Source organism: Sebastes fasciatus, chromosome 19 (genome assembly GCF_043250625.1).
Source record: "Sebastes fasciatus isolate fSebFas1 chromosome 19, fSebFas1.pri, whole genome shotgun sequence".
NCBI classification, from domain to species: Eukaryota; Metazoa; Chordata; class Actinopteri; order Perciformes; family Sebastidae; genus Sebastes; species Sebastes fasciatus.
In genome coordinates this window covers 17905968-17931844 of record NC_133813.1, presented here as the reverse complement: position 1 = coordinate 17931844, position 25877 = coordinate 17905968, and the positions used below count along the sequence as shown (strand labels likewise).

Genomic DNA, 25877 nt, shown 5'->3' with positions numbered 1-25877 from the left:
AAACATGAGTGCAACTACTGGCATAAATCTTTATCACAGTATGAAAAGATTAAAGCAACTGTGTTGTGAGAAAGGTCTTGATTGCGTTCTACAGTATATACCCTATTTCTGTCTCACCGAACCGTGTTTTCAGAGCTGGGAATATGCATTTTAATTGGTTGAGGTAGTGAGTGAAGGCACAGGTATCCAGTGTACGAAATACAGGGAGTCTTGCACCTATCAAAATAAACCCCTTGAAAACCTAAAAATCTATTTTTTGTAAAAATTAGAATAAGTATAGCACATACAATTGTACAGAATTAGAAAGCATGTGTACTATGGCATTGCTAACAGAAAGGGTTCTGCTACAGTGATACCGTAATCAATAGGAATGCTGAGGTGGAAGCTCACACATTGGTGGAAATGAACTGCAGTATCTTCCATGCTCCCACAGAGAGGAGATCAGGATAGCTCATGAAGCTCTGAAGCTCTGAAGCTCAGTGGACTGTGTCAATACCACCGGTCAAAGTGTCTGCTTACACTGACAGCACTGAATGGTAAAAATTTTCTTCACGTTTCTTTTATTTTCCATAACCGTGGACGGGTTTGCTGAGGGGCTTCCTGTGCGTCCCAGTAAGTCTGGGGCAGTACCTCTGTTGGTTTCAAGGTTAAAAACATCCAGGTGTTTGAGTTTGACGCCTCTGGCTATTTGGCTGAAAAAGTACAATCTTTCCAGGCGTCTTGTAGTATTTCTATCATTTCACTGAAATGATAGGAACACTCTGATACTGTGACTCTATACAGTATGAAACCTTGTCCAATAAGCATTGACGGTTTGCAGTTTAGATGCTGAAGTTACGGTGTTAGAATGTACAAATTATAAAGATTGCAAACATGTTTTACTTCTTAACTACATACATACAAAGTTGTGAGGTGTTAGCTGGGCGGCTGATGTAACCTTACTCTATGGAGCAGGATTTTTGCACACGGAGGTATCATGATATTTAATGGCTTCCCTAAGTTATCGTTTTGTCCGGAGCGGGAGTTCTAGCGGCGTGGAACGCCACCTGTCTGTTGGGGAGGGAACCGGAGCTTGTGCAGGAGGTGCAGTGAATTCGGTGTAGTATGCAAAGAGACAAAATTCAAAACAGCCACCATTGCCAACATGTTGGACTGAAAAAGCTTATTATATTTATAAAATGTTATTGTTCAACACAGGCCATTTGGGTAGAATGTGACAATCAAATAGAAAGAATTTTGTTTTACTTTTGTAAGGCACTTTTTAGGCGGATGTTTTTTCTGGCGTTCTGTAGTTGCTTTCAGTCCAAAATGGTGCTGGGCACTAATGTTGCAATGGAACGAGCAATTGACTTTCACTTCTTGGCAATAAACATTCTTTGGTTGGGCTCACCTCTACGCACAGCATCGGAACCAAACTTCTGGAGAGGGGGTGCTGTGTTGTCCCCAAGAGGGTCGCCTTTGTGCGACTATGTGGAGGGCTCTGACTGTTGTTTGTGGTTATGTACCAAACAGCATAACCACTCCCATGTTCTGCTGGGGGACTTAAACACTCATGTGGGCAATGATGGAGAAACCTGGAGGGAGGCTTTAGGGAGGAACAGCCTGCCCGAACTGAACCTGAGTGGTGCTTAGTTGTTGAAACTTCTGTGCTAGTAATGGATTAGTCATAACAAACTTGTGTTACAGTACATTGTGTGTCTCCCTCTCTTTCTCCTCCTTGTCCTCTTTTCACTCAGGCTTCTCTGTGTTGGGCCATCAGCCATGCATCCTGGGCTGTCGGTGCCTTATTCCAGATGTTTTGGATGTGGATATTCGTCCTCCAGGAGATTCAGCCACTCCTTTTGTCTCTACCTCTCTCCCTTGTGTGCATGTTGTCCTTGTCTCTCTCTCCCTCTGCGTGTTTGTGTCATTTCTGCTATTTGTGTGAATGGTGTGCTTCAGCATTGGTCTTGACGACACCTGGAGATTTTCTTAATATACATATGTATGTACAATATGTCTATAATTTCATTATCCTGATTGTCCATACTGGAATGTTGGTCTATTCTGTACACGCAGTACATGTCTGTTCGTCCTGGGAGAGGGATCCCTCAGTCTTTTTTTTTTTTGGCATCACACCCCTTACACGTCACGCCCCTTGGCGTCACGCTCAAAACCACTTTAGTTAGGTTTAGGAAAGAAATACATGGTTGGGCTTAAAACTGCCACAGTTGTTCAGTGAAAATGACACTCAACGTTGTGAACACAGATTTAGGGCTCATGGGGTCATGAATCCGATTGGACCGTGGTCAAAACTTCCATTATGGAAGCAGTTGCTTGGGGTTGTGGTCGGAAGATCGTCGGTGCCTGTTGTGGTGGCAACCTTAGAGCCCATTGGTGGATATGGGAGAGGAAGGAGGCCCTTCAAGCTTGGTTGGCCCAGGGGTCCTCTGAAGCAGCAGACAGATAACAGGAGGCCAGAAGAGCTACACAGTATCGGCGGTCACCAAAGAAAAAACAGAATCGCCAGAAACAAGAGACTGCATAACCTCATCGTGACTGCCTACTCAACACACATAGCGTTAGTAGCAGTTGTACAACACCATGCAGGAATTCGTTCAAACTTAACTTTTTGAAAAAAATGACATCCCTGGTTGACATGCCTCTTCAGTGGGGGGGTTGTGGGCAGTGACTATATGAACTGGCAAACTGGGATGGTAGTTCTCATTTTTAATAAGTCTTGTGGTAGGTGCTGTGGGAGTATGAGGTATGCTATGATTATATAATCAGAGTGAGAGCTGTGTCCATATTCTCAGCAGTCAGGCAGGTTTTTCAGTGGGTGCTGGCTCAGCAAGCTCCTTGTCACCAATTTGGTTTGCGATCATCATGGATAGAATCTCAAGAGAGCAAGTTAATTGTGAGTGTGTTGAATGCAAAAAAAAGAAAGAAAAAACAACTAAATGAAAAGAATTATTCAAAATGGTTCCAGCACATAACAAAAGCACTGATCTTCTGTTTACGAGACCAAAAGTAATTTACTGTAATTTCCCCTCTTGATGATCTGTCTACAGAGTTCTAGGATACACAGCTGAGTTAACATCAGCAACACCGACAGATACAGTAGCTGCAGAAAATATACAAATGATGGAGAAATCCTCTGCTTGCTGCTTGGGTTGTGTCAGTTTATTACAGATGCTCTTTGATGCCCCTGCTTTCTCCTCAGACAGCGGAGTTAGTGGGGTAATTAAGGGAAAAGCCCCAACCCCCCACTAGTACTTACTGGTTCGCTCCGCCCTGCCATTTACTTGCATCCAGCTGCTAATTAATGAAGTGCCATGGAAGGGTTACCCAATCAAATCACTGGACATATAAATCAAAGACGTTTTCCTTTCCCCTATGGGATGCTGGCAATATCATCAGAGCCACCATTCAGCAAAGTGCTCAGTTACTTACATATGAGGTATAGTGCAAAGGTGTTTTTGTTTGCGGATCGGTAGGTACACATCTTTGTGGCACTTTCTCTGCACGGTCGCACAAAGGCCGGACCCATTAACCAGATTCATTTGAGAGATTGGATGTACAATGGAAGGATGGATGAAGGGAGAGAGGGGGGACAGAAACCGTGACAGCAAAGAGGGAGAGGGAGGATGAGACGGGCAAAGAGAATGATAGACAGCTGTGTGGGACAGTAAAGAGACCCGAGAGGGAAAAGAGAGGAACAGAAAAAGAGAAAAAATAAAGAGAGATGAAGAGGAAAAGCGAGAGAGGAGGACGGGCTCATGGGAGAAAGAGACAGAAAGAGAGAGAGAGAGAGAGGGAAATAAGGTAGGCGGCAGAGGAAGATTAAAAAGTTAGACAAAAGGAAGGAAGGGGATATGGATGTGGGATCTTCTCATGGAGGATAATGGCTCCTCTCTCCTCTCTCCTCTCTCCTCTATTGCTCACTGAAGGGCACACAAGTGTCTGTGGGCAAATATGTATCAGAGTCTGGGCAAGCTTAGGGAATTTCATGGAGCTGAAGAAGATGATGATAATCCAGTTAAATTGAAAAATGGGAATGTCTATGGATCCTCGTTCATCCTGTAATTAATCCTTCCTTACATTCATGCGGCCAGATAGTTAATATGATTAGGATTGACTGAGGATAATACTTTCCTCAGTGATGCCCCTGCTGAAATACTGCTGGCTGCCGTGCGATGTACAAATGAACATTTATTTCAAGCTGCGCATTCGACAAAATGGGCCCTATGGTGTTTAATGGAACAGTTAAATGGAGTGTCACCGGGACGGACAGGAGAGCTACTGAGGTTTCACCCTGTCTCTTTGAGCATGTGTGTGTGTGTGTGTGTGTGTGTGTGCGTTTGTCTGTTTTGTGTCACATTAAAGGATCAATTTTGGACTCTAAACCAGTTGATTGGGTAAAGTGTAACTGGGGACTAAACTGCCATCCTCAATTTGTTTACACTGCGCTTGTATTCAGCATATAGTAAACAACAAAGGTGTCTCTGTTGGGGTTAGGATAAGATAAATGTAGCTGGAGTGGATTGATGGAGCTTGCACTGATAAAATATATTTAAAAATCAGTAAAAGTACTCCTGATAAATGGTTCCTTCCAGAGTGTTAAGAGTATTGCTGCACATAAGCAGTATACACTTTCGTGCTGAGATTTAGATCAGAAGATCAATGCCACTCTCATATCTGTCTGTTAAAGGGACAGTGGGTACAGCATCTAGTGGTGTGGTTGCAGATTGCAACCAACCGAGTACCCCTTTGCCCACTCCTCCATTTCCAAGACTGCGGTAACGTGAGCCGCCGAGTGAAAAACCATGGTAACGTCGTTCGCCTTGCTCAGAGGCCATCCTTACCATAATAACACTACTTTAGGAGCAACGGAGGTCAGATGGAGGCTGGCGTTTTCGCGGTTTTGCACTCTGCGGCTCACGTTACGGCAGTTTCACAAGCATGTCGGAGAACTACGGTGGCCTTCAGGTAACGTCAAAACGTGAAAGCCTATCACCTGTGTAGTAGTGTAGTTTCAGGTGATTATACACTAATGAAAACGTTATGGAAATTATATTCCATTTCTACTAAGCATAAAATCTGGAAGCAGAAGGAAAGCTTTAGGTGGGCCTTTACCTTTGCACAGAGCAGAGGCTAGCTGTTTCCCCCTGTTTCCAGTCTTTATGCTAAGCTAAGCTAAGCTAACCGTTTCTACCGGCTCTAGCTACGGTGTTGGTCCGTGCCATCTAGAAGCGGTCTGTATTTACCATATAGACACGAGAGTGGTATCGATCTGCTCGTCTAACTCTTGGCAAGAAAGTGAAAATGTAAATGTAAATCAATAGAAAGACACTAGTCGACACAAAAAAATATGCGAGTTTGCTCCAGGTTCCCTCCAGTGTTTGAATCTATGCCAATTGAGGTGAAAATTAGCTTTACATTCAGGTTGAATGCAAAAATAAATGCACTAGCCATGTTTACGATGAAAAAACACCAGGTGCTGTTTTAGAAATTCATTATGAGTTCCATGAGCTTAATCGCCATCCAAAGGGGGAAATACTGTTGTTGTTTTTTTATCCTGTAAATGATCTGGGCAACATTAAGGCAGCTCCCCTTCAGAGGTGTTACTGCTAAGTAGCTGAAGGCAATGAGCTGTATCTCAAGAGAAACCTTTGCCTTCCTAAATATAGTCTCTCTCCACTCATTTGTGCCTAGAAGAAAACACAGAGGACATTTTCTAGATTTATGAGGGACAACAAACTTCTTCGGGAAGCTGCTCAAAGATTTCCAGTGGGTTATGCTTTACGGAATCTGAGAACTGACATTTTGAAGGTCTGACCCTTCTGAAGGGTACATTTATCTTTCCAAAAGCATCTCACGATATGCTGGCGCCACTGCTATCTCTATATATCTCCAGTCAGGTACTGTAATAATGGAAGCCTCTTGAAAATGAAGCTTCTCTAAATGCCGTCTTTTAAAGTCTTTTCAACAAAGAATTGGCCATTAAATGTGATTGACCCCTATTTTGACCTCAGATACCATTCAGACTTTTTGAGCTTTTACTCAATTTGACATACATACTTAGTCAGTCAATTGGATATGATTTACAAAAGCTGAATGTAACTAAATAAAGCCTCAGCTCACGATGAATTTCAGAGTTAAAACATGTCTTGGCAGTGAACGGATTTTTTTGTTGACCTCTGACTTGAGGCAGAGATCATCCCAAACAAAGTAGAAAAAGACATTTCTGAAGTGAAAAGGTTGTCAGGAGCACAGTGGACTTCATTATTGTAATGATAGTAAGTGTGTCAAAAGTTTGGAAGCACCTAAACTGTTGCTGAAGGAGCTGGCTGTCTGGCTCAGACAAGACAAGAAGAGTGTTGTTCAGAGAAGAAATAAAGACCCCAATGGCCACTCTAACAGGAGGCACTGCACCAATCAAATCATCACAGTAGAGTGGCAAGATTTTGAACACTCAAGTGGCATAATGACAACACAACTGAGATTCGTAAGGCACTTTAGGACTTGGAGCATGAGGCACAATGGGCCTCATGGAGCATCATTCTCTTAAAGGGACTATTTGTAACTCGCATATGCGCGCTTGCGTGTGGCTACACTGTTCAGACTCAGACTCCAACACAAACTACACCAAAGCACGAAAACCTCAAAGTTATATCTAGTGAAGCCCGTCTTGCAAAACAGTGTTGGCGGCGGTCGTAGTACACGGGGGAGACCGTAGCCTTTGGTCTCCAGGGCCGGAGTCTCTGCTGTACTCTGCTCCTCTGCTCCGCTGCCTGCTTGCCTTCACTCACACACCGCGCTTGTTCTCGCTCCACCTCACGTTCATGCGCGCACACTACACACTGCAGAAGAGTTAGTTTAGCTCTGAGAATATCTAGTGAATGTACAGTGGATGTTTGTGCAGAAATAAATGCTGCAGCTCCTCCAGACCAACAGAGGTTTCCCGTGTCTTGTGAAGTGACTGGGCTCCGCAGCGAGAAACGTTATCGTCTCTGACCGGGTGCCGGTGTCTCCCTACAGCTGCGGTCAGAGACAATAATGTTTCTCTTCCTGCTTCAGCCCCGGAGGCTGAAACAGGAAAAGCCAACAGTAGGATCAGCAGTGATTCATGGAGAGACTTCCGTCTGGTCAGCTAACATTACTGCCAAGCAGGTGAAATATAGAGTGATATTGTGGTTTTAGCTGACGTGTGTCGCCTCACTGTTTTGAGCGATGCTCGTTCATGTCAGTGTAGAGCGAGAAAGCGCGAGCCCGACGCTGACTTTTGCTGACTTAACGGCCACAGATGTCGCCGTTAACAAGCATTTCTGAAAGTTACAAACAGTCCCTTTAAATGTCTCTCATATTTTTCTTAATTTTCTATTAAGAGAAAAAATAAGAGAAGTCAACTCCAGATGCACCAAATGTTCTTATCTGCTCTTACTCAGGTGTGCTGAATGATGAATCCTACATGATCATAAATTGGAGGCATGTGGCCAATTATGTAGTATTAGCATAGGTAACGACCCCCCCAACCCCCCGCAACACTATATAAGGGCAGGTGTTATGCTGTGTGCAAATACTCTGGCACATGCCCAAGAATTGGAGAGAAAGAAATTCTGTAAGAAGAAGAACTTATTATTCATTCATCCTCTAAATGTCCCATTCTCCCTCCCCCGTTCCATTGTATTTACTTCACGACAAGTCGTTGCCAGGCACTTACCGTCAATATCAGCCATTTATCTATTTTTTACACACTAATTGACGACCCAGAGACCACCTGTTACTCACGTTGTTTTACTATTAGCTCACAAGCCTTGTTAGAAGTGGGAACCAAACATCAGATATCTTCCACAGAGACAAACAAAACATTGGACCCGCCAACATTTTTTAAATGATGAATTCACAATCAGAATAATTTTTTCAGGGAAAGCCATACTTTTATTCAGCACCTTTCTAAAGGCTCTGTGGATGTATTATTATTATTATTATTATTTTTTTTAATATTCGTCTAAATAAAAATTTTATTAATAAGTTCCGCTTCCCTTGTCTGGAAGTCAATGGGTTTTTTTAATGGGCTTTTAGATGCCTGAAATAAGGTCTGTGGTTAACACAAGCTTAAGAGATTTTAACGTTTTGTTCTACAACATAAAAAACATCAGTAAATATCCCATTCGTGAATTTTGAAGCCTTTATGTGTCTCAAAAAAAGGCAGTTGCCTACAATTGGCTAAATGATTGGCCTTGTTGTGTGTACTCGCGCTCATGCGACCGTGGAATAGTTCAGTTATAGCCTAACGTTAGCTTTTTACTTCTAGCGATTGCATTTACACTTCAAAAATCTTCATTTGTGAAGATTATCTTGCTGAATAAAACATGTAAGCATCATAAACGTGTGTTTATTTTATCCAAAACCCAATGGAAAAATCCCATTGGCTTTTTGTTGAGGGGAACCAGGGCAATACTAACTTCCTGGTTGGCTTCCAAAAATATCCCTGGAGCACTCTATTGAGGAGTCCCTTGAACAGAACGGAGAACCTACTGTGAAATCACCTATGTGCCTTGTAGTTCCACAACAACTATGCTGGAGTAGCTACGGGACAAGTCTCTGAATGCCCTAAAGCCTGGACTTATAAGCCTCCATATAGCTTCTCTGACAATGGCGACCAAATATGGAAAAAGGTAAAAGGATCTGAATATTTTGAAAGGAAGCTGTGGATATGGTTGATGCCATTGAACCACTGAATCCACAAAGCAGTCCTTCTAGGCTTCAGGATGATTTCTCTCTCGCTACAATTATTGAATAAAACAACCAAAAATATTGCTTCTTTGCTCTTCATTTATTCCCACGAGCAGCCTGAAACAAACACTCACATCCATTGAACACTAACACATAAAAGACAGAATTTATAAGCTTGAGACTGGGGCGGACAGGGGGATGAGGATGGGATAGAGAATGATATTATTTATTTATCAAGCCAAATGGAATTTCAAAATGAGGAGCTGAGTGGAGGGCCGGTCAGTGCTCCCAGTGTAAAAGAAAAGTCATAAAGTCTAATCAAATGAAGTCGGTTGTTTGAAGCTTAACAACAGTCTGGTCACTAAAATGATGGATAAACTGCAGAAAAGACGGGAACAGAGCCGTGTGCTCTCGAGCGGCGCGGAGACGCTGCACTCTGTTTACTTGCACTCTGATGATTCCATTAATGTTAATTTAAGGGAGAAATCAAAAGAGGAAATGGAATATTTTAGAAAGCCCAGAGCAGGGCACATTTATCTGAACTGTGTTCATATGAATAAGTAATCAGGGAAAAAAGGTTAAGACGGGTTATTCTTGTGTGCATGGGAGGAATCTCTCAACACCAGACTGACAGATTTCTCAACGGACAAGAGAGCGCCTGGTATCTCCGATGAGTATTGCTTTTTGTTTTCATAAATATGTCACTTTTTTTTATCAATAAGTAATCAGGGACAAGGTGATACTTTTAATTTATTTATAGGATGAGTCGAAGAGCAGATTGACAGACTGAATACTGACCTTTGCACCAATTCTGACGACCTTTGTGAACCCCCACCGCTGACAGAAAAATCTATGAAAAGTACAATTGCGCAGAACGATTTTCTACGTGCTTTCTATCAATAAGTAGACAGTAATATAACGTTTGAATAATAAAGGAAGTGACTTTAAGTACAGCAAACAAGGAATTGACACATTTATGGACTCAAATAACAGCAGGCTGTCATTACAAAATTAAAGGAACAGTGTGTAACATTTAGGGGGATCTATTGGCAGAAATCAAAAATGGAAAATAATATTAATAAGTATGTTTTCTTTAGTGTATAATCACTAGGGCTGTCAATTGATTAAATTAATCACCATCAATCGCATGATTGTCCGTAGTTAATCGCGATTAATCCCAAATTAATCGCAATTTTTTTTTATCTGCTCAAAATGTACCTTAAAGAGACATTTGTCAAGTATTTAATACTCGTATCAACATGGGATTGGGCAAATATGCCTGCTTTATGCAAATGTATGTATATATTTATTATTGGAAATCAATTCACAACACAAAACAATGACAAATATTGTCCAGAATCATTCCCAGGTGCTGCATTTAACATAAAAAAATATGCTGAAACTGCATTGATCAAGAAAACTACTGTCCCTTTTTGAATCTTTGCCTTAAAAATACAGGCTTTTCTAAAGGCAAATGGGTGCAGGTGGTACCCGTTAAAGCCTAATAAATCATATAAGACATAATAGTCATATATTTCACTGTCCTCTCCACATTCTCTTGTACTTTGTTATCGAAGCCAAGAGCCAAGAGGTCTTGTCATGCAAATCTGAACTTGTGACGACCACATTGTGAGTCACTGGCCGCACTTCAATTAGTTAGCAATCAGCTGATCTCCAGGTGGCAACAGGTTAATATTTCATATTCATTTAATATTTATTATTTTAATATTCACAAGCTCTGTCTCCTCAAGAGTTCACTGTACAATGTTCTCTCTTTTCCCAGGAGAGATAAACACATTTCTATCTCCACTGAATGCCTTTAATCTTCATTCAGTCAAATAATATAACATCACTGTATCTCACACATCAGAAAAACAAGGGCATAAAAACTAACTGGCGGGGCGTCAGCTGACTAATTGTCTTTTTAATACTCAGGCAGCACCGCCTGTAATTAATGAATGTTTTAATTAAAACAGCCTTTTCAGCACCCTTTCTTAATGCATCTTGTTATATTTAAGAACGGTGCTATTATCCTTCGAGGATGTCACTCCTGCATAAGATTTGGACAAGGACACATACAGTAGCAAGGAGCTGGCAGCAGATTGTAGTGCAGTCAGAACTTTCTTGCTGTCTTTCCCCTTATTGCTAAACTGCCAGAGGACATGTCAAGCCTTTAACACGGCCTGCAAAACTGTCAATGCCAAACCATTTGGCATTGTAAACTCCTCCACGGAAGTAATGGGCAATGGCTTATGGGCAGTCTTAAAAACAATCTCTAAAGTATCTCTATCTCATTGTTTCCTTCCCACTCTCCGTTTATTACTTCACTACTCTCTTTTCTCATTGGGTCACATTGTCTCTCCCCTCTACTCTTAAAAAAAAGAAAATCACTTAAGTTGTTAAACTATTTGGAGGTTTTAAATTTTAATATTTGACCAAATCTACACCTCTTGCACTGGATAAGAGATAATGCACTTAATGGAATCGGAAGGTCTTTTCAACACGCCGCTGTGCAAACCTGGGCTCTGCAGGAAGCTGCAGGCGCTGGCAATTAAGCTGGATAACTAAATAGCTATTAACCCCACTGTTTTTACTGTTACTTGCTAATATTAGAGCCTTTAATTGGACCCCTTAGGGTGTTTCCATGGCCTAATTCTGTCTGTTCCATAGAAAGGGAGTAAGCACTTTGGTGTAGAGAGAGCCATGTAGGAAAGCTACCATAATGAATTATAGGTAAGCCTTTTAGGGCAGTGATTCTCAAAGTGGAGTCTGGGGACCAGGGGTCCGTGGCACTCTGCCAGGAGGTCCATGAAAAGTTTTCAGATTAATTTATTTAAATTATCATGATATGAATTTGTATATATTTAATTTTGTTTACAAAGGCTTCATACTTAAAGGAATAATATACATATATATATATATATATTTTAATCTATAATAGTTCATAGATTACATTCAATTAGGGCTGTCAAAATTAATGCGATAATGTGTCAACGCAAATTTAATGCCACTATTTTTTCTGACGCATTAGCGCAACTTGCGAATTTTAGGTTGTAGCAGGTTTTAAAACTAGAGTGAAGATACTGGCATCAAAACTAGGAAACCTAATGAATCCATTGGTACCAACCATGTCATACTACCTTGTCGTGAGGGAAGCTAAATAATGCTCCAAACTTACGCTAAATTTTGGCGAAGAAAAACTGGCATGGCCATTTTTCAAAGGGGTTCCCTTGACCTCTGACCTCAAGATATGTGAATGAAAATGGGTTCTATGGGTACCCACGAGTCTCCCCTTTATAGACATGCCCACTTTATGATAATCACATGCAGTTTTGGGGCAAGTCATAGTCAAGTCAGCACACTGACACACTGACATCTGTTGTTGCCTGTTGGGCTTGAGTTTGCCATGTTTTGATATGAGCATATTTATTTATGCTAAATGCAGTACCTGTGAGGGTTTCTGGACAATATTTGTAATTATTTTGTGTTGTTAATTGATTCGCAATAATAAATATATACATATTTGCATAAAACAAGCATATTAGCCGACATATTAGCCATTAATCGTGATGAACTATTTTAATCAATTGACAGCCCTACATTTATTCCAAGAAATCTATGAGATAGAATATGTAAATAGGTTTAATATATGTCTAATATCTTTCTAATATGTTTATCTTGTGTTGTTGTTTTTTTCACATAAGTATAAAAATAGGCTACATCAAATTATTTTCAAGGGAATAACCTCTGTTTAGGGGTCCATTAAATTTAATTTTGTGCTGATAATAATAATAGACTCACAGGGTTTTGTTTTTCTTTCCATTTTTTTTTTTTCCTGTACCTTAAATATTATTTTAAGTGGCTACTCTTGTACCAATGTCACCTAGAGAAATTCATAACACTTATTCTTGTTAATGTAAGCGCTTGTACTTTTTCAGGGCAAGCAGAGCTCCTTTGGCTGTTGAATAGAGTGTAACCTTGTAGCACTTAGACCCTGCCTCACATACAGAGAGTATGCAAATGACGAAGGATTGATCTTTTCTTTGAACTGCTCTTCTCGCTAAACACTGGTTGCCGGTGATTTTTTTTTTTTTTATTGTCTTGCAGGTGAGACGCAGCAGGCCTTCAAAGGCAAGCGGCGTACGCTGACAAATACAGATTATGGGAACGACATGGGCGATGGAAATAGCGGGATGTGTGAAGAGCAGATGAAAGGGGAATATTGAGGAGAAGAAGAAGGAGGGCAGGGTGACTAGACCGTTGCTTCCATGATGCATTGCTTTGCCGCATCCCCTATGGTGCAGCTGTTTGTTATCTGTCAGAGTCCCAGCATCTCGGACTGAGGGAAAGCAAGCAATGCTAACCAGCCCTCCCTGTACTGGCACTTGAAGAATAGGAGCTGAATAGACCGTCCAGCACGTACATTTCGAGCCGATACTAATAAGCATTTTGGGGTAAAGAGGGAGCTGGAATTGTCGGCATATTTGTGAAACGTCCCTGTTTGTAAAATACATATGGGGAACACTTTTTTATCATGGAAAGTCTTGTGTTACAGGTCGTTATAAGCTTCTAGAATATAAAATCAAAGGGCAATCAACTGAACGTATTAGTTTGTCAGCCGCTAAACACAACCACAATGACTTACAGTATGCCATTTATGTGTGTGGGTGCTGAAATCACTATCACAGATCCTTTGGGTACAAGTACCCACACTAGACTGATTAGCAAGGGATGAGAGATGCATATCTACAGCTTGTAGATCTATACAACCTCTTGACCTCATTGCCGTTTGTTCAGACTCTTGGGAAAAGAGAGGAAGGAGATGGTAGTCTAGATGTTAAACTGCATCTCTTTTTTTTTTTTTACAGCAGCAGTGTCTGCATGCAAGCAGCCCTCTCTCTCAGCCAGGATGTCAGATTTCATTACACTGCGCCGCAACTGGGGCTGTAGCCACAGATTTAATCAAGCATGTAATCATGCTATTGCTACTAACAACAAATGGAAATGCGTTCTGGGATCAATATGCATGTCATGACAGTGACACAATGTAGGCGCACACTGTAACATTAGGTTCTATGACCACCCTCATACAGGCCTCTTATATTAATGCTTGGCTACTGTGGCCCTGAAGGGCAAAACACAACGGCAAAACAGAAAAACACAACAGCGGTTTGTAAAACATAACAGCAATTCACAAAACAAAACAGCAATTCACAAAACAAAACAGCAATTAAAAAAACAAAACAGCAATTCACAAAACAAAACAGCAATTTATAAAAAAAAAACAGAAAATCGCAAAACAAAACATCAATTCACGAAACAAACAGCAATTCACAAAACAAAACAGCAATTCAAAAAACAAACAGCAACTCACAAAACACAACAGCAAAAATGAAAACACTGCATTTGGTGAGACTCAAATCGGTAGGTATGTTAAGTAATGATTCCTCGTCACTGATTGGATGCACTGTCTGGCAGTCTGTGACAAACGGAAGTACTTCTTTGGATTTCCGGCAGACTGGATGGCCCTCGGAAACAAGTCCCGCTCTACTGTTACCTTGCACAGCAGCTGGATTCTCGTGATACCACGAGATCACTCGAGAATCGCGCGATCACATTGAAATTCCATCTTATCAGGCTGTGAGTAATGCGTTCGTGTCTGGACCACTAGTGACCGATGCTAGCTACAGCTGACAGCTGTATGAACATTGGCTGTGTGGGGTAAATAAAAACAAATGATCCAGCTGGGAAATTTGCGTGAATAATGCAAGCTGAAAATTCACTTCACTTTCTGTCCGAACACACCTTTTGGGTGCCCCGGGAAATCTAATATGCTTAGTGTGTAACCAGTGGGCTACCTTCGGGGTCTGAAAAGTGTAGCCATTACAGAAGTACCTCAAACTTGCATTCTTTCTAACAGCCAACAGGGGGAGACTCCTCTGGTTGCAAAATGATGTAGAGAAGCCCTACTGAATGAAAGGAGCCTACTTCTCACTTGAGTTATTACCTCAGTAAACATGGTAAACATGAGTTTACGGTCTCAATCGCTAGTTTCAAGTCTTCTTCAATACAACATGATGTTCATTTAGTAAATTATAGTCCCATTTAGAGTCAAATAGACCATAAAGCAGGGTATGCTTTAGGGTGTGGCTACCTTGTGGTAGACAGGTCGCTACCACGGCGTTGTCCGGTCTGGGAGTTGTCCGTGTTTTCGTTTTTGTGTTTTCAGTTCATGATAATTATAACATTTTTGGTTGCCTGAAAATGTCTTATTCAGCGTTTGGTTGTGCTTAGCTCCACCCTCTTCTGGCTGCAAAAAAAATAATATGGCGACAGTGAAATACCAAGAAGTCAACGGCCAAAATGTTGAACTTGCGGCTTCTCAACGGCAGTCCACAAACCAATGGGTGACATCACAGTGACTACGTCACAAGTCTTATATACAGTCTATGTGTGTAACCTTGATATCCCCAGGTCAAGTCCCACCTTTGTCAGATGCCATGTTGCTCAATCTCGCCTATTTCCCATGTTTCCTGACTTGAAATAGAAACAAATTTCCCATTCATGTCCAGTATTCCATGGAGTCTGACAAGAATCTAACCAAAAGGCTTATTATCAAAAGAAAAATCCTTGTAATTAGAGCTCATTAATTACACTTCTCTCAGCACAATGGTTTACCAGCAGTGAGTATCATGATAAAAAAGACACATTGTTAGGGGAAACAGAGAAAGAGAGAGTGAACGACTGTTGCTTGTAGTGAAGCCGTGGGAAACTGGAGGAGAATTGATAATGTTTCAGTGATGAATGATAGTGCCAGCACACCTGCGGATCCTGTTAAGGAGCGAGGAGAGCGCTGTTGATCTAAATCATTGATGGCCCTCACTGATGGCTCCACGCTGAGGCCCTACCGATGAGACGAACGGGTTCTTAACACAGAGCACGTTTTCTATTAGAGCAGTCACTGTAACAAGGTGGGAGCAGGTGTGGGGCTCAGTTCGCTGCTTCGACCGCTGTAACGCTGACAGTAACAGACACCATCTTTAGAGGACAAGGAGGGGGAACGTGTTCTGTGGATTGAAGCGTTGTTTCTCTTAGAAACGCACCTTGCATATTTCCTCCTTTCAGGCTGAAAGGTGATTTGTTCTTGTAATCTCACAAGTCTTGAAGTTCTCCTTTGCAGTGTAGTTTAAGTAGCTACTGTATGTATGGGTTTTTATAGAAGTAGGAGTGACAATTTAGTAAATATGCTATTTGCTTTCTTGCCAACTATCACATCCATCTATAAATATTAAGCTGTGTTCTGTCCAAAGGTCACAAAATCCATCTACCAGCACCTCTAAATCTAACTAAGTAACATTTGTCACTAATTTCTTTAACGAATTAATGCAATTCGATCTTTCGAAGGTTGTAGTGTGCTCAGTTTTAAAGAAAGTGTGTGAAGATACTGGCATCATGTGAAACTTGAAAACCTAGAAATACACTGGTACCAACCATGTCATACTAGCTTGTCGCAAAGGTGGCTAAATAACGCTCTAAACTGGCATGGCCATTTTCAAAGGGTTCCCTTGACTTCTGATCTCAAGATATGTGAATGAAAAAGGTCTCTATCGGTACCCACGAGTCTCCCCTTTACAGAAATGCCCACTTTAGGATAATCACATGCAGTTTTGGGCAAGTCATAGTCAAGTCAGTGATCTGACACACTGACAGCTGTTGTTGCTTGTTGGGCTGCAGTTTGCCATGTTATTATTTGAGCATATTTTTTTAAGCTAAATGCAGTACCTGTGAGGGTTTCTAGACAATATTTGTCATTGATTTGTGTTGTTAATTGATTTTCAGTCATCAATATATACATACATTTGCATAAAGCAAGCATATTTGCACACTCCCATAAAAGTATTAAATACATTACAAATCTCCCTTTAAGGTACATTTTGAACATGTAAAAAACGTGCGATTAATTTGCAATTAATCACAATTAACTATGGACAAACATGTGATTAATCGCAATTAAATATTTTAATTAATTTAGTGAGTTTTTGCTGTGCTGGTTGTAAGAGCTGGGCTAGCTGCTTCCAGTCTTCATGCTAAGCGAAATTAACCATCTCCTGCTCCGGCTCCCTATTTAGCTACCAGACAGAATTCGAGAGTGGTATCGATCTTCTCATCTAACTGTTGGCAAGATAGTGAGGGTAAGTCTCAAAATATTGAACCACACCTTTAATTTATTTAAGCTCCAAAAATTAAATTTAATAAAGGAATTTCCAGAATAACTAACTGTGTGCTTCAAACCTCAAATTTTGGCTTCAATTTGGTCTGTCCTTTATCTTTGGAACAGGAGCAGTTATTAAGGAAAGTGTCTTTGTTTTAGGTTAATGAGATAGCCCAACAGGGGTGCCCCTTATAAAGTATAACATAATCTTTATTGATCCCACAAGGGGAGATTTTAAAAATGACCCCCATGAAGGACTTAGAAAGATGGATACCCTGGTTCTTGCAGGGTATATAAATAGATGGGACAAGGATGTAGATATAGATGTTGAGATAAATACCCAAACTGATAACTTTTATGATGGTGTCACAATAAGAACAGTCTTTTAGTATTATGGTAATACAGCTATAGTAGTTCAATGTAGCCCAAATCTTATTGTGTGAACACACGCGTACTGTAAACACACACTCTAATCACTATAACACATGTAAAACACTCTCATGGCGGAACGCAGCTCTCGAGCAGCTTTTAAAATGAGGCTCTTATGGTAAGAGGAGTGCAGCACTCTGGCCCTGCATAATACTGGCTTTTCTGTCTGAATAGAGCAATTTTTCTCACTACAAAAACAAGCACTGACTACGAGTAGATTTTTTTTTTTTTTTTTTTAAAGTTATTTTTTGGGGGGCATTTTTCCATTTTTTATTGAGGACAGTGGATAGAGTCTTGAAAGGGGGGAGAGAGAGAGTAGATGCGGAAAGGGCCACAGGCCGGATTTGAACCCGGGCCGCCGCAGTCAGGACCAAGCCTTGATACATGGATGGACACCCGCTCTACCAACTGAGCTAACCCAGGCGCCCACGAGTAGATTTTTAACACATGCAACAATAGTCCTTGGTCAATAGATAATGATTTGGTCATTCGCCGTGTAACATCTATCACTTATCTGTTGCTATGATTGATTCAGAAGCACTTTAACTGAAGGTAAAAAGTCAAATCCAACTATTTTTTTTCCTAGAATTACATTTGCATTATAGAAGTAAAGTTCTCCGCATTCAAAATTCGTCAGGGTTACAGACGCTGGATTTACATTTATCAAAAATTAGTTTCTTTCGACCCATGATAGACCAGTGACCTCTCCAGGGTGTTTCTCCGCATTCTGCCCGATGCATGCTGGGACGAATAGATGGATGATTTATTTTTGTTCTAATGCCCTGTAGAGGACAAGGGGAAAAACTGCATTCTAAACAACCCCAAGAAGACTCTTTTTGTATAAGAACAAGGTGTTTTTCCATGCTGCTGCACCAGAGTGAATATGAATAGAGCAGAAGGATTTGCTCAGAAATGTGACAAAAACGTAGTCTTTTGACAAAAAAGAAAAGTTGAAAAAGAGTTGACTTGGTCTCTGAGGATCAGTGTGGGAGAAGCCTTTTAATAAATCCTGTCTCCCATCCGCATAAATGAATAAACAAACAAAACTATTGTTTTTTTTACTTGCTTTGAACTGCGTGGCACTCACATGTGACTGACATGGTCTTTCATGTCAGGAGATCTGACGTGAGCTTCTATAGTCGATTGTGGAGCGTCAAACTTGGTGAATGACATGGCTTGAAGGGGGGGATTTTTTATAAAATACTCGAGGAACTCTATGCATGTGCATTATATTGTATTGTGCTGTATGCTGAGTAGTATGCATGATGTTTACTTACTGTTTCTTCGGTGGCTCTATATATCTGGTGTGGAGAGGAGGTTGTGTTGCTCTGGCTCTATCTATCTGGCATGGAGAGGAGGTCGTGTTGCTATGGCTCTATCTATCTGGTGTGGAGAGGAGGTTGTGTTGCTGTGGCTCTATCTATCTGGCGTGGAGAGGAGGTTGTGTTGCTGTGGCTCTATCTATCTGCCGTGGAGAGGAGGTTGTGTTGCTCTGGTTCTATCTGTTTGGAGATGCCGGGGAGCTGCTTGACATCCTCCTGGATCCACCTTCTCACATATGTTCACATTATATTGTATGTATTAATTTTGTCATAGGGATTGTCTAATGTTGTTACTCTGTACACACGACAACTATTGCACGTCTGTCCATCCTGGAAGGGGGATCTCTCCTCTGTTGCTCTTCCTAAGGTTTCTTCCTTTTTTATCTTTTTCACTGTTAAAAGCTAGTTTTGGGGGGAGGGGAGTTTTTCCTTATCCGATGAGACGGTCGCACTGTAAAAGACAGAGGGTGTCGTTCCATGTACAGATTGTAAAGCCCCCTGAGGCAAATTTGTAATTTTGGGCTATACAAATAAAATTGACTTGACTTGACTTGACTAGGTGAGACTACAGACAAATTTGTTCTATTCTAAGGATGACAAGAAAATTGCAAGTCAGTTGCAAGTTTATCTGCCAAAATCATGCACTATGTTATCATTAGAAATAGCAATGTAACACCTTGCTGACATTGAGGCCAAACCCATTAATACCACTGCACAATCACTTGAAAAGAGATGCTTCAGAGCTTATGACATGAGACGGAGTCTGAGTGTATTCACTACAGATTTCATAAAGTATGGGTTATTGTTAGTTCAAAAAACACTGACAAAGGACCAGAGACACATTTCAGGAAACCTGTCCTATGTGGTCAAAGATGTCTTTCAGTCATGTTAATCCCTGTAAACATGCCCTAACTGTGCTTTTGGTAAACTAAAAACAGTTGTGATACAGAATCTGTATCAAACTGCTACATTTACATCGTAGGATCTGCCAATAATGTTTCCTCTTGTTTCTCAAAAGGGTGGTAGCGCATTTACAATTAGAGCCTCATAATCTTTGGAACAGTCTTTCTATTTCAAAGCCAACACTGAGATCTTAAATCAAAGCCAGTTTTTAGTTTTGAATCCTCGTTAAATACCTTCCTTTGGGTGCACAGGTGGTACTAAAGTTCCCATTCAACACCACAGAAGTCCAGAGAACAGTTCCTGGTACACTCACCTTGGTCGTGGTCGTGGTCGTGGTTGTGCGCGGAAAGCTGGTGCTGGTTCAAATCTTTGTAGCTGCATTGACTCCTCACATTGGTTGGTCATAGTAAATATGCCTTTGACCCGGTGGGCTACCTCCGGTTCTGAAAAGTGAAGCCAATGCGGAAGTGTCTTAAACTTGCATTCTTTCTAATAGCCAGCAGGGGGCGACTCCTCTGGTTGCAAAAAGAAGTCTGATTGTAAAGAAATCTATGAGAAATGAGCCTACTTCTCACTAGATTTATTACCTCAGTAAACATTGTAAACAGGAGTTTATGGTCTCAAACGCTAGTTTCAAGTCTTCTTCGATACATTGTGATTTAGTAAATTATGGTCCCATTTAGAGTCACATAGACCATGAAAAAAAGTATGGTTTCAACTTTGATAATGCCAAAAGTTTCAAAGAAAAAAAGTTAAATTCAAGACTGCATCACAACTAAAAGTGGAACACACATACACACAGAGTAGATAAGACAAAGAGAGTAATGCATGCTGTGTTGATTTTTAACACCACAATGTTAACTTGACTAATGGGAAAGTCCATTAAGTAGAGCTGGCAGTGTGAATACAAAATACATTAAGTATGAATTATGTTATTAACAACTGCAAACACTGTCTCCATAATCAAACAACATCCCACTACTAAGCCACAAAAAAATATTGACATCGCTCCTCTTTGATTCTACATGACATATTGTCGATGGCATATTTGACGATACCAATTTGACCTCAGTTTTTAACCTCACCAATTAAGATAAGATAAGATAAAATATTCCTTTATTAGTACAGCAGTGGGGGAATTTGCAATTACAAGAAATTACAAGAGGTCTGCAGCCAACTTGGCACAAAACGCTACGATAAATATTAAAATATGTGTGTTATAATGGCGGCCAACAAACTTATTCCAGCCCACGTTTGCACTGGGCAATGGGTTTTCCTATAATTTCACGATCTGTCCAAAGAAAATGAGCTTAATTTCTCTGGAAAATACTCCTAAGGTGGGGAAACACTTCAGGTAAAATGTGCACATCAGACTGAGATGAGTAAATGGGTGTCTTGACCTTCTGTTAATGTAAAACTGAATGACTGAGGCTACTTTTTTTGCCAGCAGACACGTTGTGAGACACGATATTCAGACAATTATCATAATATTGTGGCTGTACGACAAGTCTAAATGGGACTGGAAGCGGTAAGCTTGAGAAGTTTTAAGCCTTCAGGACTAAGACAGCAGAACTTAATGCCGGCTGAGCAGAAAACACATTCATGTCTTTTCTCTTCTGGATCAGTGATGAACGACTGCTGTAATGGAGCTGAATAAGAAATGGAACCAGCCAAGGGAAGTATGTTAGCCTTTTGTGGATTGACTGAAGCCCTGTTCAGACTTGGCATTAACATGCGTCCCGAGTGATCGGATCACAAGTGGACAGCTCTAAATACGTCTGTTCGCACCTGGCAGTAGAATGCGTCTCCACATGCGTCTCGAGTGACCACGTGTGATCGGATCTCACTTCCCTGCTCTATATGCAAATAAACACATAGTAAACTAACACAGCAGACGTTGTGACGTAATATTACGTGAATGTCAGTAGTAATATCCGACATATTCGTGAATTTGGGTACATTTTATTAGCATAAAAATAAAAGGTTATTGTACCGGCGGTCCTCGGTGACCTCCGTGCTGCCGGCACCGCCACCTTTGCCAGGCAACAACGGGGTACAGGGCTGCAGAGAGCCGGAGCGTAGAGACCCGTGGATACCAGCAGGACGTCCGTTGAGTAGGTGGTCCTTCAATATGGCCCAGGACTCATTCGGGTACACACTGCTAAAAGAATGTGGTCACATGTGGGCCAGACCACCTCTGAATGTGGTCTGAGCGATCGGATCTCAATGCATCTTAAATGCGTTCACACATGTACTTAGAGCTGTCCACTTATGATGCATAACGCATGTTAATACCAAGTCTGAACATGCGTCCTGAGTGATCGGATCATAAGTGGATGCATGTTCAGACCTGGTATTAACATGCGTTCAATCACTCAGGACGCATGTTAATACCAGGTCTGAACAGGGCCTGACTGATCAGTTGATTGATCATAAAATGTTCCCAGATTAGCTAGAGAATGTTTACAATTATTAACATAAAAAAAATATATATATATAAATAAATTCTCTCCTCAGGGGATGAAAAGAGTGAGCTGATGGAGTTGTATTATGCATTAACTGCCAGTGGTTTCCTTATTGTAATGTATTCATGCAGATTATCTCTGAAGTTCATCAAATTTTGCGCTCTTCCGTTATGCTTTTTAAGGTATGGTGAATATAGAAGTGTAATGAGGGGTACAAAATCTTTGCATTTCAAAGATGTGCACTTTCTTCCCTTCAAGTAGAGAGCTATATCTACTGATATATGGATTTAATTGGGTATCAATTCATTTCTTTCCCAGCATGTTATGGTTCCTGGACTTCAATGGCACAAAACAGCCACATCATGTAGCACCAGTAGTCTAGACCTACCGGTGGACCGTTAAATATTACATTGAAGACAATTTAAAATGGAAATGCAATAGTTCCAGCAGTAGATGAACTGGATAAGCTTAATTTGTGTGTGTGTGTGTGGGTGCTGGTGCCCGTGCAGTCATTATGCATTTCTTTGCAGTCGAGTCATGAGGCAGTGGTACAATAAAGGAGAGCCGTGAATCATTAGCGGCAGTGCACTAAGGTTGAGGAGACTGTCAGTCAAAGTAGACACAGAATACTTTAAGATGCTCGCACGTGGGTGGGAGTGGAGGCGTGCGCGTGCATCTGCATTATGATTCAAGATTTAAATGGATAATTCACCTTGATGTCGTGGAGGCAGTCAACGGTGATTCTCGACAGCGCTAACAATAATGTTTTACTGTTTGAAATTCATACTGGAAAAATTTTCTTTTTACGTGCACCCTCCGCGGGGAGGTCTGAGTGCAGTGCATGGTCCAGGGTCGACTACAGGTCAGCACTGCTAGTACTAATAAGGATTTCAGACTCTGGCTTGAGGACATTTCATGAGGGTGGATAATTGCCATATTGGGGGCTTGAACTCCGTTCTCCCAGTTGAAGGATCTTGCTTGTCATTGAGCCACCATAACTGAGAAAATAAAATGTAATTGCTTGTTGCTCAAGCATTCCCAACTTTAGACTTTTAATTGACTTCCTTTCACTTCATTTTAGGATATTATGATGTCTATTTAACCTGCAATCCATGCAGGGAATAAAAAACTACTGGGCAAAACTCATAATAAAAATAGTAAATATTAGGATACCAATATTATTAGCAGTTAAGACATTTTTTTTAATCTTTTTCATGAATCATCATAAAAGGCCAAAGAGATTAAACAAAGAGGCACCTCAAGCCAAATTCATATTCTCTCACAGCTGTTTAAATAAAGCGAAAAAAAAACTCAAAAGCAGCCTACCGGAAGTTTGAAATTTGAATTTCAAAGTAAAAGCACAAGTTGAAATTTGGAGGTGGATCTGAATGTGTTTTTTTTTTTAATAGTAGCCTATAGGGAGAAAGATAAATATGCAAACAAATGAATGAAGGTAATGCTGCTTCATGGTCTCTTTACAATTTGTTTTTTTACATCATTATGTTTGGGCATGCTCAAGAAAATTTATATATTTATGTGTTGCTCCTATCTAAAACACCAGTCTCTACTCAAACCTGTTTGCAACTCTAACTTCATCAATATATTATTTTATTACCTAATTAACATTTCTTGTTTGTTTTAATTTACTGTAATATACCATTTAAACAAAGAAATACATATAATTGAATTTGACTATTTCATTAATTCAATCATTTAGTCTATAAAATGTTGAAAGTAGGCCTGCGTTAATGCAAGTTAACACAGCCTCAGAGTGATGTTTTCAAATTGTTTGTATTGAGAACCAACAAAATTAATGTATTTAATTTAGTGATATAAAAAGCAGCAAATACTAGTAATCTTAGCTTTCTACTGCAGCAAATGTTTGGTATAAATCTGACAAAAAATCTGACTTTAACAGCTCTGAAAACTGCAATAATTTCCGTATAAATTGGCATTGATAAATATTACATTGGTCAAAAATTGTATTATCTGCATGAATTAACAACACAAAACAATGAGAGATATTGTCCAGAAACCCTCACAGGTACTGCATTTAGCATAAAAAATATACTCATATCATAACATGGCAAACTCAAGCCCAACAGTCAACAACAGCTGTCAGTGTGTCAGTGTGCTGACTTGACTATGACTTGCATGTGATTATCATAAAGTGGGCATGTCTGTAAAGGGGAGACTCGTGGATACCCGTAGAACCCATTTTTATTCACATATCTTGAGGTCAGAGGTCAAGGGACCCCTTTGAAAATCGCCAAAATTTTGCGTAAATTTGGAGCATTATTTAGCTTCCCTCACGACAAGGTAGTCTGACACGGTTGGTACCAATGGATTCATTAGGTTTTTCTAGTTTTCATGCCAGTATCTTCACTTTAGTTTTAAAACCCACTACAACCTAAAAATCGCAAGTTGCGCTAATGCGTCAGAAAATATAGTGGCATTAAATTTGCGTTGACGCGTTATCGCGTTTATTTTGACAGCCCTAATTGAATGTAATCTATGAACTATTATAAATTAAATATATACATATATATATATATATATTTTTTTTAATTTTAATTTAATTAGATTTTTGGGGATTTAGGGACCCAACGCCCTAAAATGTTTAGTGATATAACGCTTGTGCCATTTATTAGGCTACTTTTAACTTCTCAAGTCCAAGCAGAGAGGATTTTATTTTGTCATTTCTGTCCGGAAGTGTAATAGCTCATTGTGTCTAGCTTTGAGGTTGATCTTTGCTGCTCGCGACACCACCACCGCACACGCAGCTGCTTTCATTCCCCAGCGCTCGAGACGCTACGACCCTCGCTCGCACCGCTCGCGCTTCTTTGCTCCAGGGATATATCTACCTCTGATGATGGACTCCAGATAAAAGACAACAACAGTTTATCTCCGACTATCTATGACAACACTTATAGGTGTTACAGTTACAGGTGCAGTTCTGCAGAAACTGCTCTAATGCTCTCAAGTGTTTTCACTAATGTGTTTTATGTGTTTGCGCTCAACAGTGAGGTAGACTTTTATTTTTACCGGTGTGTGATTTTTCCCTCCGTGGTGGATGCGGCTGTCTGAGGGGTCGGTGTCTGAGCCCTGCTGCGGGACCAGCCTGTCATAGCTGGGCATCATCATGCTTTCTCTGGGTCTTCACAAGTGGATGAGGAATATTTCCCCGGAGATGTTGCTGTTGGTGCAGATCTTGTGGTTTTTACCTCTGACTGGAGCGGCTCCGTCTCAGACTACCGAGCAGCTGGACACCGGGGTGGTAAGTTTTACACCTTTTTTTCCTACCTACTTAGAGAGAAAAGGGGGAAGTTTTTCTACTTGCTAGCAGCAGTGAATGTGTTGTTCTCTATCATCCCCTACTATAGTGTGCATGGGGCCGTGTGGGGTTTTCCTCTCCTTCCTACTTTGGCTATACTCTTGATCGTCCAGGAGGAAACAGCCAAGTGCTGTCTTCTTCACCGGATACTTGCTCTGAATGTTAACACCTCCTCTGCAGCTCAATGCATGAGGCAGAGTGGCGGTGCACACTGCATGATGCAAAAATCAAAAATGTGAACTTTATTTTATCTTAACAGGAATCACCCTATTGCAAAAATGCATGTAATAAATACATGTATGTGCAGGGATCGGCCTGGGTGTTGTATCGACCTCTTTCCAAGTACTGTACTACAAGTACTACAAATATCCTGTGCTAATAAGATAACTGGAGCTCTCTGTTGGGACAGAATAAAGACATTATGAGACATTATAGGTACATTTATCAGGGCTTTTTTCCCCTCAATCATGTCTATGAAAGACCAGAAGTGTTTA

General features: G+C 40.7%; 1 protein-coding gene across 1 annotated transcript in view; it reads left to right on the top strand.

Moving 5' to 3' along the window:
- The first annotated feature begins 24854 nt into the window (after nt 1–24854).
- Nucleotides 24855–25877, top strand: part of LOC141757369 (matrix metalloproteinase-17-like) — a 98820-nt gene continuing 97797 nt past the window's right edge. Inside the window, exon 1 of the mRNA XM_074617805.1 lies at nt 24855–25326. Coding sequence (XP_074473906.1) covers nt 25192–25326 — 135 coding nt within the window. The 5' untranslated portion in view covers nt 24855–25191. The remainder of the gene's footprint in view (nt 25327–25877) is intronic.